The 15113-nt window shown below is 40.4% G+C and overlaps 1 protein-coding gene across 1 annotated transcript in view; it reads right to left on the bottom strand.

Annotated features, from left to right (window-relative positions):
* SPOCK1 (SPARC (osteonectin), cwcv and kazal like domains proteoglycan 1) overlaps positions 1-15113 on the bottom strand; it is a 328609-nt gene that overhangs the window by 133376 nt on the left and 180120 nt on the right. The window contains exon 4 of the mRNA XM_075056562.1: positions 5142-5256. Within this exon, the coding sequence (XP_074912663.1) occupies positions 5142-5256 (115 nt within the window). The remainder of the gene's footprint in view (positions 1-5141; positions 5257-15113) is intronic.

Below are 15113 nucleotides of genomic sequence, written 5' to 3'. Positions count from 1 at the left end.
TTCCCTGAATTGTACTTAATACATAAAAGAACAACAATTATTTTCTGAATCAGCATGAAAATGAACAATAGAAAAAAGCTGTGAGCACAGCAAGGCTAACTGGGGAACAAACTGATGTTATTAGTAGATCCAAAGATAATTAATCACCTCCCAGGTTTGGGTCTGTTACAACACCTCATATAGATTGCTCACGTATTCAGGCTTTGATAAATATTACCACATAAATCATGCAGAATTAAACATCATGAGCTTAGGAACAAGTCCTCCCTCACATCCGTCAGGCCACTGAGAATATGGGAGTCAGGTTTTGGGCACAGGAAGATATTATCCCAAAGGAGTCCTTGGTGTTTTGCAAACCCTCACTAGCATTTAGCAGCAAAGCAAGCAAGAGAAAACACAGACATGCATGAGTCAGAGAAGAGAGCAAAACAACAGGCTTAAGGTTTATAGGCCCTATATTTAGTGCATTTTAAAAGGTAATGATCTAATACATAGCCATTGTGGAACAGCGCTGTTTAAAATCCTTGCTTATGTGCACAATTTTTCAGTAAATCCCTAGAACTGCATTTGCTGTGGTTAAAGATTTTTCTGTAATGCTCCCAAGCAGTTCTTGAAAGCAGGTGGGTCACTGACATTCTTGCAATTATTAATTTTCTTCATTCATGAATTCCCTTTTGGATACAATTTAAAGCACACATACAAATAGCACATAGAATAGCACTGGTACGAAAATGCTCAGTTTCACATATGGGGATGTTTTACTGGACTTGTTTTCAACAGAGTCCTTCCTAACCAGAAATGGTGTATCAGCTGCAGGATTTGTAAAGAAAGAGGGAGAATTGACTGCTCAATGTGGCTAAGTGTAGTTGCCAACACTGCCACATTGGTCAGACCAAGCTTTTGATGTATAAGCACAAATACAGGCTGGGCGATGAGTGGATTGAGAGCAGCCCTGAGGAGAAGGACTTGAGGGTGTTGGTTGATGAGAAGCTCAACAGGACCCACCAATATGCGTTTGCAGCCTGGAAAGCCAACCGTATCCTGGGCTGCATCAAAAGAAGTGTGACCAGCAGGTCAAGGGAGGTGATTCTCCCCCTATACTCTGTTCTCGTGAGACCCCACCTGCAGGACTGCGTCCAGCTCTGGGGCCCCAACATCAGCAGGATATGGACCTGTTGGAGTGGGGTCCAGAGGAAGGGCACAAAAACGATCAGAGGGCTGGAGCACCTCTCCTATGAAGTCAGGCTGAGAGAGTTGGGGTTGTTCAGCCTGGAGAAGAGAAGGCTCTGGGCAGATCTTATGGCAGCCTGCCAGTACCTAAAGGGCACCTACAGGAAAGCCGGAGAGGGACTTTGTACAAGGGTGTGTAGTGATGGGACAAGGGGTAATGGCTTTAAATTGAAAGAGGGTAGATTTAGATTAGATGTAAGGAAGAAGTTCTTCACTCTGAGGTTGGTGAGGCACTGGGACAGGTTGCCCAGAGAGGCTGTGGCTGCCCCATCCCTGGCAGTGTTCAAGGCCAGGTTGGATGGGGCTTTCAGCAACCTGGTCTAGTGGAAGGTGTCCCTGCCCGTGGCAGGGGGGCTGGAACTAGATGATCTTTAAGGTGCCTTCCAATGCAAACCATTCTATGATTCTATGATCTGGGAACTTGTCTAGATCTTAAAAATAAATTTGTGAGGAACTCAGTAGTGGCCTTTTTTGTCAGCAACAGTAGCTTCAAAAATACTTAAGAATTACTGAGTAAATAGCCGGATTTCTAAGTCACAGCAGAGAAGCAGAGAGGTTGCATGATTACCTTTGTGAGTGACATACACTGCAGTGATGAACTAATTGGTGATTGCCAGTTAAATGGACTGAAAAAAGCTGTAAGCCCTGGACATGTTAATATGCCCATTATTTTTTCATCAATCCTCTTTTCTACTTCTGTTCTTTTCAGAAAAGCCCACAAGTGACATCTTTCCTTCCCACCAGCTTCACTAGCAACACTAGAAGAGACAAATGGCATGAAGTTTTCCAGGACTGCAAATGTATGAGTAATCTTTGAGAGATATTAAGTACTGCATTTCATGCAAAACTGAACTAATAACGAACCTTCCTCATAGATCATGTCCAAATTGAAAGGGGTTTCAAGCCACACAAAAGATTTCATAAGGCTCCATCATTAGTCCAAGGACTGTTAAACATATAAGAAGGCACCTTCAAATTTATCTTTTACACTCTCTTCAATCATTGCTCAGTCTTGCCTTTTCTCTTAATGCCCTGTCCAATTTGTACTGTAAACGCCTTAGAGGATGTGCTGACAAAACGCTATTATCTGTCTGAAACACCTCTCAGACATCTTCTCCCTTATTTTCAAGACCAAGGGCCGCTCACTAGGTGACTGTGGAGGGGGGGGAAGGAGGAGGCTGCACAGGATGGGTCAGGCTGCCAGGCTGCCCCTGGGGCACGGGAATTCTAGCAGGCTCCTTTGGCACCCCTGGGGTAACCCTCAACCAAACCGACCGGCACCGTGAGCTGCTCTCCCATGGACCCAGCCCATGTGCCCTGTCAGCTGGGTCAGGGGATCCCACATCCAGCAGGTCACCATGGGCAGGATCAAAGCCACAGCACTGTGAAATATGTGGCAGCCGTGCTGCCAGATGTGAGAGTTACTCTAAAGGCATGAGACTGAAAGCTTTACAGGATGAGTTAGTCATCAGGGAGCCAGGGTCTGAGTAAATATAAAATAACAAGTTTCCATTTAACTCAATTTTATACGCTGTTATTGTATTCTTGCAGTGGTTTAAAAAGTGTGCATTCCAGCACAAAGGAAATGAAACAGCAATGGCAATGTGTTGTCACTGGTGATTTCAAAGTTAGCTACACTATGCCTGGAAAAATACAGTTTCCTTGTGCTGCAACTCTTCAGTAGGCCAGTTAATCAGGTGATGCAAATCCGTGCAGCTCTGTCTGGAAACCTCAGCAATAACACAAGATGTTGCTCTCCTGATTACTTTTTGCTGAGCCTACATGCTTTGTAAAGCCACTACAGCAAGTTGATAATGATGCATAAAATGGAAAATCCTTCTGAGCACACCCAAAATCACTGTGGATGTGCAAAACAATCGCAATGGTGCTGTGTTATTTGATGGTTCTTACTACACATATGACCACACTAATATATTCAGGCTTTCCCTACTTTTAAATAGGTGCAACTCCACCTCTTGTAATGCATTTACTCCTGATTAACACACCCTTAAATATGACTGGAGTATTTAGGTCAGGCACAGAAAAAAGAACAGAATGTTGTGGGACTAAAGATGAAAATCTTTAGTGGTGTCACTCCACAGATTCAAATCAGCAGACAATTTGGCCTAGTTACTTTCCTCATTGACATGTCTACCCTCTGAGGCAAGGGTAGCTGGATATTTTGAGAATAAAAACACTTTGGGGACAGATATGCCACTATCACACATCAGCAGTAGTTCTTTCAGCATTACAAAACTTGCAGGAAATTGTTTGGAGAATTTTCAAAGTAAGTTTTCAATACTTTTCTATTCATCTCCATAGTCACAGTGCTCCTCAAAGGTTAGCTGAAATAGCTGCAGGCAGTGGAGAAATCACAGAGAGATCACATGAAACACAGCCTGGTTTCTGGAAAAAAAAGGATATTCAGCTCCTCCTCTATACCATTACTCTGTATCATTTTGACCACTTTTGGGGCATTAAATACTGGAAATAGCTCAGAAAGCATTTGGCTTAACATCTATGTCTATATATCATAAGGACTACTATATAATGTAAGCACTTTAAATCCATCCTAACTAGAAAATGTAAGCTACGTAATGCCAAAAATGTCATTAGAATGTAAGCACTGCACATAGACACACTCCTAACACCCTTCCAGGGTTCATTCCATATTGAAAACCAAAGATTAAACATACTGCCTTATGCACATTACACCATTAACTTTGTATTATAAATCAAATGCAATTTTTTTTTTTTTTACTGTATTAGCTTCCTCAGGCAGGTAGCAGTGAGGTAAGATGAGATGTAGTACTAATACCTGGGAATCAGATCATCCTGAATTTAGTTTGGCTTAAACAGTTGTGGAACTACAATCTCAGCTGACAATGACATTGAGGGACCTGAGTTGTTACAGGTGAATTTTTGCTTCACTACTAAATAGGGAAAGCAATTGGAGACCAGTCCCCAGATTTGTCACTCAAATATAATGAAAGCAAGACAACGTATTTTTCTTAAAGTACAGACCAACCATTCCAAGTTGCCCATTACAGCAGTACAGTTTTATTTGACATCTGTTGGCAAGTGGAGGGGCTTATTTCTTCAGTTTTATTCCGGGTCTTGACTCAGAGAGCCTCTGGAGATACTTGAGACCGGTTTCCTTGCTGTTTCTACTTGTTCTGCTTCCAAAGTAGGGCAATGTTAGTTTGTTTTCTCTAAAATTGTTTATAAATATCTTCATTCTTGATTGTTCATAGCATATTTCAACCTATGCTCAAGGAGGCTTTTCTTTGTTTATTCATAGCTTCTTTCGGTGAAGTTCTGTAGTCTAATTTGAACATCTTGGCCAAAGCTTTTAACATATTAGCTATTTTATTTGCTCTTAATTCAGTCATTCAGCCATCAGATCTGGAGATTTCTGTAATTATGTGACTCACCAGGGAGATGCTCTACAAAGTTCCACCAACATTTTTCAGTTCTTTACTAAATTTAAGCAGAGGTTTGATATGTTTAAAAAAAAGCCCTTTATTAATATTTTTAATTGCTTCTAATTAAGTTACGGGAACTGTAGATGTCTCTGACACAATGTTTTCATATTCCAGGTTTTCAGATTTTAACATATGTGTAGTTACTGCTCTCTGGGAGGAGAAAACCACTCCCAGAACTGGGATAGTATTCTGCACTCCAGACTACATGGTGCACCATGTTCCAGTTCATCTTTTTGGAATAGCCTCAGTTATAAATAATAAGACTTCTGTTTGTTTTTGGAAAAAAAATGCAAATTAAACTTTAAAGGAATGTTTTAAGAGTATGTTTTTTCATGTCCATTTTGGAGTTTTCTCATTTTACTTCTTCTCATCATACTGTATGCCTGTGAAGACACAAAAACCTCAAATAACTTAAAGTTTCCTTACCTGTGTACCAGCTGCTTGCGGCTTACACAAATAGCAGTTTCATAGTCATGAGTGACACACACTTTATGTGGGCTGCACTTCACCTTCAAACATGGATCTTTGGATGGATCAAGGGCTATAAAAAACCAGACATATTAAAAAAGAAAGTGAGAAATGCATATAAAGTTATCTCTTGGTTGACAGATGACAACTGGTTAGAATGAACACTCCCACATCTGAGTGAATAAATACTTTGCCATTTTAGAGTACGTGCCGTTGTTTTCAGACTGCATGTTAAATAGAGATGTTTAAGTAGAAAGATAGATGGAGAGCTTAAAGACTCTGATTATTGAACAGTGATCTGAGTCTAACTTGGCATTCACATTAATATTAGACATGATACTTTGGGATGAAGTTCTGGTATAATACTCTATATCATGCTGTTTATTTCATAGCAAAGTTATGGTGGAATGAAATACACTCACAAGTAACAAAATGACTGGTATTTTAGAAGCTGTCTAATAACTGACATATTGCAGAGTGCTAATAAATTTAGTTTCACAGATACTATGTATAACAGGCATATTATTTTGTAGAAGTTATTTCTAATTTTTACAGACAAGCATCTCCTGTACTTAAAATGCTTAAGTAGAAGAGCAGTAATAACAATAAAATAATCCTGGGCTTTTATACAACAGTTTACATCACTAACAGTGCTGTCAGAAGTGAGATTAGAAAGCATGATGAGTTGCTACCTCAGAGCAAATATGCCCAAGCTGTTGTCCCTGCTAATGCTCCCCAGAGAAATTTCTTCCTCTAAAGTCAGTCCTTACACTCTTTGTTCTCCTTCCGACACTATCCAATGTTCCCCCTCTTGGTGGTAGCATCCCTGCTTTGGTCTGAGGTTGTGGTTCCCCGCAGAGTGATCACTGCTGCTTTGTCCTTCTCTCCAGCAGCCCAACAGGAGCCTGACGGGACTGGGGGACAGACAGGGACACATAGCCCAGAAATGTATCTTCAGTACTTCCATCAGGCCCAGGATGAATAACACAGTGGTCAATCTTTCTCTCAACAGTTCTTAAGCTGCTGGAGAAAAGGACATGGCGGCAGTACAGGGAGCTTCTCTCCCTCTAATGCGATGGATGATTTGAGGTACTGCAGCTAGTCAGGAGTCATCAATGTGCAAGAGTGACATGCAATCCTGCATTGGAAAGTGCAGGGTACTAGGGTTTATGCTTTGGTACCCTCTTTACAGTTTTGATTAGGAAAGATCCCATGAACCTTCCTCCTGAACATACACATTTCCTAATCCTCTTGTTAAAATCTGCCTCTCTATGACAGCATACTGCAAGGCAGCACAATAGTGGACTCAAAGGAGTGAATAATGCTGGACCGTAATGATGATGCAAATAGACTTAAAGGCCTGCAGACAGAAAGTAAGCATTAAAATTGGCATTTAGCCACGACACAAGGATTAACACACATGTGCACACACGTGTGCACACACACACACATATGCCCTGCTTATCTGAAAAGGGCACTCAGAGACCGAAGTGGCACAGCGATACACTGCCAATATTCTAACAGGAGGCTCCTGCAAAGATCCTCATTTAGCTTGCAATAAACCGTTTTCCCCAAACACACTCAGAAAGGAGCAGTGAGAGTCTGAAAAGCCCCTTTATTTTTTTTCTTTATACACAAAAATGTCTCCTAACACTAAATGAAGAAATTAGCACATGGCATATTACACTGGGTTTTACTAGAACTGCACATACCTTTCCCCTCTTCTCAAATAAATGAAGATATTAAGCATATATCAGAGGCCTGATGTGGTAAAATTAGGATTTGGGTTGGGATCATCCTGTTTAGCACCCAAAGTGAGCGAGGGTCTGATCTCAGTCGAGGCAGGAGCTGCTCCTTCACAGAGGCGAGAAGATGCTGGTGCATTAGGCACTGGCGTGGGTGCCGGAGCAGCCTCCTGGTCCCTACAGAAGCTCAGCAGAGGCAGACAGTATTTGCTGTCCTGCCAGCGTGCAAGTCTGTCTGCTCCTGCCAAGTTTCTATAGAACGCTTCCTTAAATGAGTGGTGATTTGGTAATCTTGGAAATAAAAAAAAGAGGAGCGATACAGTGCTATGCTGGATACCACTCCAATTAGAGCACTGATCCCACCTGGGAAAATCTTTTATAAATACTTTTCTGCAATCAAGTCCCATTTGAAAAGCTATCTATCTAAATTCGTTCTTTTACAAAAGGATGCTTCTAAAGATCAGCAATACAACGTATCTGCCAGGATGAATTACAAATATTCAAAAAATGGTTATACAAATACTTCAGAAGAAGGGAAGTCACAGACATACAGAGAAATTTCACCTTTAAGAAGTGATTTTTAGATAAGCTTCTTTTGGACATTATTTTGCCATGGATTTGACTTTCTATGCCTCTTCAATGTACCCTCAAATCCCATTTTACCTCTCCCCTCCCTCCCCACATAATGGGCCACTCGTGGAAATGGGCAACTCCTAGTTTCATTTTGGGGACTGTATAAACCTCTTATTGCATATTATGATAACTAAGCTTCCCACTTTTACTGAATGATCAGAGAAACTTTTAAAGGATACTATTTGAAGTACAAGAAGTTTCAGTTTGCTATGTACCAAATTTCTTTATATGGCAGCAAACGTACTTTCAACAAGCAGAGGATTCTTCTGTTTTCCTGGAGTGCTAAAGTGCTGCAGCTGTTCGGTGTTGGTTTAAACAGCCATAGCTACAAGCTCTTGCCACATTAACACCCATTACACATTTGTGATGGGCAATTGAGCTTCACTAGTGCGTATGTATTTAGTGGAATGCCTTTGGTGCAAGACATGGGGAAATCGTAAAAACAAACCAGAAGTGTTAAAAGCATTTTCTTTTAAAGCCATTAAAACTGATAGAAAAGGTGAAGTGAGCAAGGAAGGAGAAAAGACCATCTGTTTCCTGCACCATAAACAACAAGGCATCAACATCCAATGAGTTGCCATTAGGAAAATATATAGGCAGTGTTTGAGCGGCCAGGGTCTGTCCCACTGAAAAGACCAAAGGCTAAAAAGGCCCTTCAGGGGTGTTTTGCTGTTGCCTCTTGGTGTCTTTTCCAAGTCAGACTAACATGCACATGAGAAGTGCCCATCCCCCGCTCCTTAAATTCCCAGAACACAGCAGGTGAGATACACATTCTTAATCCTCTTACTTTGCTCTCACCGGAGACTGAGTTAAAGACCGAGGTAGATATTTGACAGGGATTGAAATAGCAAGCCACAATTTCCTTACCTATCTGTCTACGTAGATATTCTTAAACTGCAAAACAGAGTAACATACCCTCCTTCTGCAAAGCCTTTAATAAGTAAGTACCACTTGGAGCATGAACGGTCACCAGATCATAGGTTCAGTGGGCTGATGTAATTCAAAGGTCATATCCACACGAAAAAATTTAATGACCAGAACTTTTGCTTGCTTACAGCTGGCCTTGCTCTTTTACTGGAGCTCATGCACGTTGTCTGCTTTTGCTGGTGACACATCCTTGATGCAAAATGCTGCATCAACAGAAACCATTGTGCAAACTGGCTAGGAGCCCAGGGCTAATAGCTGCCAACCTTGCTGGGCTGCTGGAGAGCACTCTGGCCTTGTGCTCATAGTTTTCTATCAGTAAGACCCTGCATGAGTAGGGATGTGGGTTTGGCCTTGCAAGTCAATATTAGTTTGTCATGAAGAAGAGAAGCAAGCTTTAGGCCCCCATGGTCTTTGTGACATCATGCACAGTTTCAATACTTAGCATTTTTTCCACAGTAAAATTTACTCTAATTGAAGAATTATATCCACTTCAGGAACTCCTTAGGTCTTCTAAGGCAATAAAAATGCATGCACTTCTGAAGTATGTACCTTCTGAAATAGCATCACACAATATATTATTGTTAAAAGAAACAAAACTTTCAAATATTTTGCAATTAAAAGATTGTCTATTGAAAAAGAAAAACATTGTTGAATGGTCATCAGTTTGAAGCAAAGGAATGGGAAAAGATGTGGTTGGAAATCCCAGTCACTATTTCCTTTTAAATCAGGCCTCCTCAACTTCTCTCTACCTCCGTGTCTTGCTTCTAAAATCTGAAAAGAATAATAATGCTGGCAATAATAATAAAAAAAGCTTTTCCCCACCTATATATTGGATTAATTATTTCATTCATCGTGGAAAAGCTTATGAAGATCCTTAAATGGGACACACTATAGAAGCATCATTTATTATTCATTATAAACAGCCTTTGCCTACAGTTCAAAACAGTAGCAGGAAGTTTATTAAATACAAGCAAAACTGTGGGCTTTGTCAGAAGACAGCAAAAAACCCCATGATGCAGATTATTATTTCTTGAGGTTTTTTTCCACTTCTGCAGAATGCATGATCCATATGAACATAAAGGGTCAAAATAGGGATTTATATGTCTGCAAAGTTCCTCACCATGTTAAATAAGTTTGGAAGGTTGTTCTACTGCTAAGCAACACAAGCCCTAAGGAGAGCTCATAATAAGAAACAATTTCTGAAATATGCTAATCAAAGATCATGCTTTGTTAATCAGATTTCTACATGACTAGGAGCAGATGCTCATCATCTGCAGAAGAAAAGACCCTTGGGAATAAGATGAAACATAACAACCATATTTGTCATCACAGTTCTTTCTGCCCTAAAGCAATGAGTATGAAATCTTGAAAATGAAGAGCCAAAAGTACAAATAAATAAATGAAAGTGGGAAGAGGAGTGAGCAAAAATTTGAAGGTTTTTATTTTAAAGATGTTATTTTATCAGATTGAAAGGAAAACTACAGCCATACTTTTTCTATGTCGAAGAGTCTGCACATAGTTACTCAGGTCTGTCTGCACAGTAATAACAAAAATACCTCAAGACTGGTTTTAATATGTGAACATTTTTCTACTTTTTCCTTAGGCTGAGACTGAAGGTGAAATTGATGTTACTTAATCTGAGCTGATGGTGGCTGAGGATTGGTCCAAAATTTTTGGAGAGGATACCTGTCGAGCCAGAACTGGAATGAAAGGTTTCACATGAATGTAAATTCTTTGATGAAAACCCACTTCAGTCACCCTGCCTATCTTTTTTTGAGTCCAGGCTTCATAGTTTCCTGTCCCGAGCTTTTCCCATGTTGTTCAAATCCCTGCACACTTGGTCTCCAAGGGAGGTATCCATCCCAGGAGAAAGCTGTCTGAAATACAGAGAAATACAGTACTGCATATCTCTCAGTGCAATCATTTTCAGAAGTTTTTTATCTTGGAAAAATTTAGAATTTCTGGCTTTTTATGTTGGCTCAAAAGTCTTACTCTTCCTCACTTAACACCTAGATGTTTCTGCTGCTGACATCTGTTTTCTGGCCAGCTGTCCTGGTACTGTGGGCTATGAAGTCTCTTCCTGTGTGGCAGAGCACAAGTGAAGTGTTCAGATGGGCTAAAGTTTCTGCTTCATTGGCCACAACGTTTTTGTAGGAAAATTGTACTCTACAGGTCAGCTGATTGCACTGCAAAGGGGAAAGGCTTTCATATGTACGCAGTGACCCAAAACCTGTGCTAGGGCCATTTATACAAAATAGAGGTGCAGAATCAGAATTCCTGTCATCAAGAGACAAAACACTTGCACTCCTTTTTTTTGGTCAAGCTTTTATTATATATAGCAACCTAAGTAACCCTCTTAAAACTAATAAACTTCTGTGGTTATCTCACAGAGATACCAGAATAACTGGTAAACAATAAACACCAGGGATTGCATCAGACCATGGACAACCTCCTAACGGTATATTGACATCTCTTTCCAATACCAAAAAGGATTACAAACACCAGTTCCACCCCAAATCCCTTTCCCTTGCAGCTCCAGAAAGCACACCAGAGAATATTTGCTTATGAACTGTACACACTTTGCTCTCCCCTCCCTGCACCATTCACCAGAGGCTGTGAGTTTGCAGTATAAATCAGTGTTGGACAAAGACCTAACAACAGTGTTGGAGATACTTTTCTATTACACTTCATGTTTTTATATATTCCCACTATAAAAGAAGACTTATGACTTGCAGGAACCTCCTTAGTTCAGACAAGGGCAGTACAGGAAGAAGTTGCTCTAAAAGACTGTAGCTCTATACGCTGCAGCTGTGGGTCATTGTGTTAATCACAACACAGTAAATTTATTTTTCACACATTTGACTTTAAAAGGGTGATAACAAATAAATACTTTCAATGTCTTGCAGCAATGGATGTGTAATCCTGCAGAAACTGTACAACTAGTTCACAGAAAGATTTATGAGCTTGATTCCGTTTTTATGACCATTCGTTTGGGGGAAGAGAGTAATTTCAAACTCATAGCTGTTTAGTGGAGCTGAAACAAACTACACAATCAAAAAGAAACAGCATTATGTAAATATTGGGTTTTTTGTTTTCAAAATTGCCTGACAATAAGTACTATGATCACTCAATGACAAAAATACTTCTGCATAATGAAATGTCAAGAGCAGTTGCTTTTATGCAATCCCCTTGGAACTGTTCTGACTATATGAGAAAAGAACAACATCTGTTGAGAAAGGTATGATGAACTGGAAAATGGGACCTGCTGTCTTCGATGCAGAGATCCTAGCGCATATTTTAAGACAAAAGAGATAGATAAAAAACCAAAACCTCTCCATCAAATGATGCGTTACATTATAGGTGTGCATTTCAATATTATTATGTATTACTTGATTCCAGCAATACTCCACAAGCAAGCACGAGAAGGAAAGCAGAGCTCCTGGCCATACAAGCCAGCAGCTAGGGCGCGGGAATGAGATAGCTGTGAACGCAAGCTGGTCTGGGCAGGCAGGGGCGGAAGGCTGACTCCTCACCTGGCTTCCTCCCCACTCAGCATGAAGCTCAAATGGCAGCTCATCTCAAACCTCAGATCTAAGAGGCAACATTTCAAATCAGCATCTTGTCTCCACTTACAGCATAGTGACAGCCAAAGACAAAGTGTGATCAAAGCAGCTAAGTAGTGACTTGGAGGAATTTTACTATATACTTCCATGAAAACTGTTGTATAGCAAACGTGTAAGAAGCCACGCAGCCAGCTTAAACATGTATTAATAAAAGTCTCTACAAACTTTGCCCTTGATTTTTGTTAGGGAAAGGGCATGTTTTCAACACATGATGGCTAACACATGATGGCTAAAACCAGTTTCGGTTTTAACATTTCAGTTGTTTGAAGTAAACCATAGACTTTCCCCCAGAATTAGAGCTTCTACTCAGCTTTAAAGTAGATGATGAATTTATGCTTTTTTTTCTTAAGGTGAACATGCCCATACATATTAACTTAAAGAGCACTCAAGTGAACATTGCTCTGCTTCTCTGTGAAAACATGATAGTTTTCAGTGGTCCAGTGGTATACTCCAACCAACCCACGTGCTGAGGTTAGACTGTGGGTAGAGCTTAATCCAAATGCAATGGGACTACCCCATTGCCCTTGTACGAACGAGGCACCCAAGTAAGCCTGGGATGGACTTCCAGGCTTTTATAGCCATTCAGAAGGTTTCTGCCTACACTCTTGCCCCAGATTTTCTTATTTTACAGTTTGGTAAGTGGCTACATTGAGTGGCTAAGACTCTGTTGTTTACTGGAGCTGAGTTAACATTTCTTCTCAGAGCTGGTATTGTTAATAATTTTCATTTTAAAAATTGTTATTTAATAACAGATTACCCCCCCCCCCATATCAATTGCAAATAATTACCAATGTTTTTTATTCTGCTTCTGCAAATCTTGGCATAAATCATTCTGCTTCATTAGGGAGAAAATTGGTGTTAGCCCTCCCCCAAGTCTAGGGGAGAACATGTCTTCGATTAACAAGCTCAGATATTTAAGTCTCTCTTTCTCTCTTGCATGCTCCCTCTCTGCATAATTACTCAGAGCAATTTGCATACAGAAATCAATTCGGCTGAAAATTAATTACTGTAGGCCTGAATGTTTCAAACATGTATGTGAATTATTTTCAGTAAATGGAATTTCTCAAGGCAGTTAAACAGTGACATCTCAAACTGTCAGCATTTATTCCATCACCGTGTAGTATTTTTGTATAGTTTTGTTTTGGAGCACTCTAACATTTGAGTGGCTGAAGACGTTGGTACAGTGCACAGAAACATCTATTTTAATTTTTACAGGCACTTTCAAAAATCATTTCACATAACTGACATATAATTGCTTTTGACATTGCTGAGGGCCATCCAAAGCAAAAGATGCTTCAAAGGACTCTACAGATTTCCTTTCCGAAGCGAAGGATAAGAACCCGAGTATTTAAATGAACTTGCTTGACAAATATACAGAAATCTGATGCAGTGAAAATAAGTGAAGAAAAGGAAAAAAAAGATAGGATTGTAAGTTAGGAAATGTGCTTCCATTGGTGGATGTGATAATCAGTCACAACCATCAATGTAGGTATTTGGCTAGCAACTAGTAAAGAGACATGTACAAGACCAAAGTTGATTTGCTAAAGAGTCATAAAAGAGAAGTTCCTGGTTTGATTTCTGACAATGAATCATTATGATTTATATCTCAATATACTGCAAATGTATCTCAAATGCTTCCCTACAATGGGGCAGGTTTTAAATATTTCATATACTTAGGTATGTTTGGCTAATACATTTATCTTTTTAACACCTTCTTTTCATTCTGAAAAAACAAACTTCCAGTGGAAAAAAGAAGCTGTCAAATCCAGCTAGGTACTTGCTGTGTTTTTCTGCTAGCACCAGGTGCACTTTTCACAAACAACTCTCCTACCTGCAAGGCAGAAGTTCAACCAACAAGCAAGTACAGAGCACTCGCATTGGTTCAATAAAGTATGATCTGGCACAGGTGCCATAATGCTTCTCTAAATTCCAAGCACTTCCACTATGTGATAATTTGTGCTTCTACATGTCATCCCCGAGGGTGTGTTTCTGCATATCCTGGGAAGCTGAAGGCAAAACAGACCTAAGAAACCTACAGACAGAAGGACATTGGTCAGATGTTCCATTCAATTATTAATTCCAGGAAGTACCGAGGGTACAAAAATAACCCCGTTCTCCGGGACTCACAGGGCTTTGGCATATGTTCAATGACAGCAGCTCTACAGTTTCTCTTTTAGAATCCCTCAAACCCCTGGGGTGAGCCAGCTTCAAGCTTCCTGGGATGGAAGTAGAGCGCTTCGAAAGACTGCTCTAATCTTTAGTTGGTGGAACATGAGAAAATGAAGACACCTCTGCTTCTGCCTTGCAGGGAGGATCCAGTTCAGCAGTATCTGTCTTCGCAGATCCTCAGCAGAGGAGCAGAGCTAAAAACATGACTGTTTCCTTTGGTCAGCCTCAGCTCTCTGCTTGCTTTTCAAAGGTACCCCATACCAACGCAGTCAAGCGTCTCTAAGCCCAGGCATCCTGATACTCACTCCAAATGATCTCCACCCTACCAGCTTTTCACTGCTCTGCCAAAGCAGGCCCGGCTCTTTCTGCAGGAGAGCCATTCCTGACCCCACCTCCCCGTCCCCTGGGTGCTCCCAGTCCCAGCCATACCTCTTCTGGAATGACATATGCTCCCTCAGACCTGCAAGCTCAATTTTCTAGCAAATGAGCATGAGGAAAAGACAGAGAAAGCACTTGGATCTCCACACGGGTAGAACTGGCTAGCTGATAACATCTTGTGAAATGATTGTAAGTCAGATTGTAGTTTTTTAAGAAGCTGAGGCTGCATTTTCCCTATCTGTGACTGAACTTGGGTCCTGCGATACCTGCTGATTCCCTTAAATCTGCAACTCCTAGTATCAGAACAGAACTTTGTTTTTCTCTCCAAAAGCCAGTAAGATTTTATTCTCATTGCTGCTGGGGAAATACTGAAGATATAAACTACAAAGATTTTAAAAAAATCAAAGCCATACAAAAGACTCCAAATCATTATAAAAAAAAAAGACAGTATATTT

This window comes from Buteo buteo, chromosome 24, assembly GCF_964188355.1.
Source record: "Buteo buteo chromosome 24, bButBut1.hap1.1, whole genome shotgun sequence".
Taxonomy (NCBI): Eukaryota; Metazoa; Chordata; class Aves; order Accipitriformes; family Accipitridae; genus Buteo; species Buteo buteo.
This window is presented reverse-complemented; position numbering and strand designations above follow the sequence as displayed.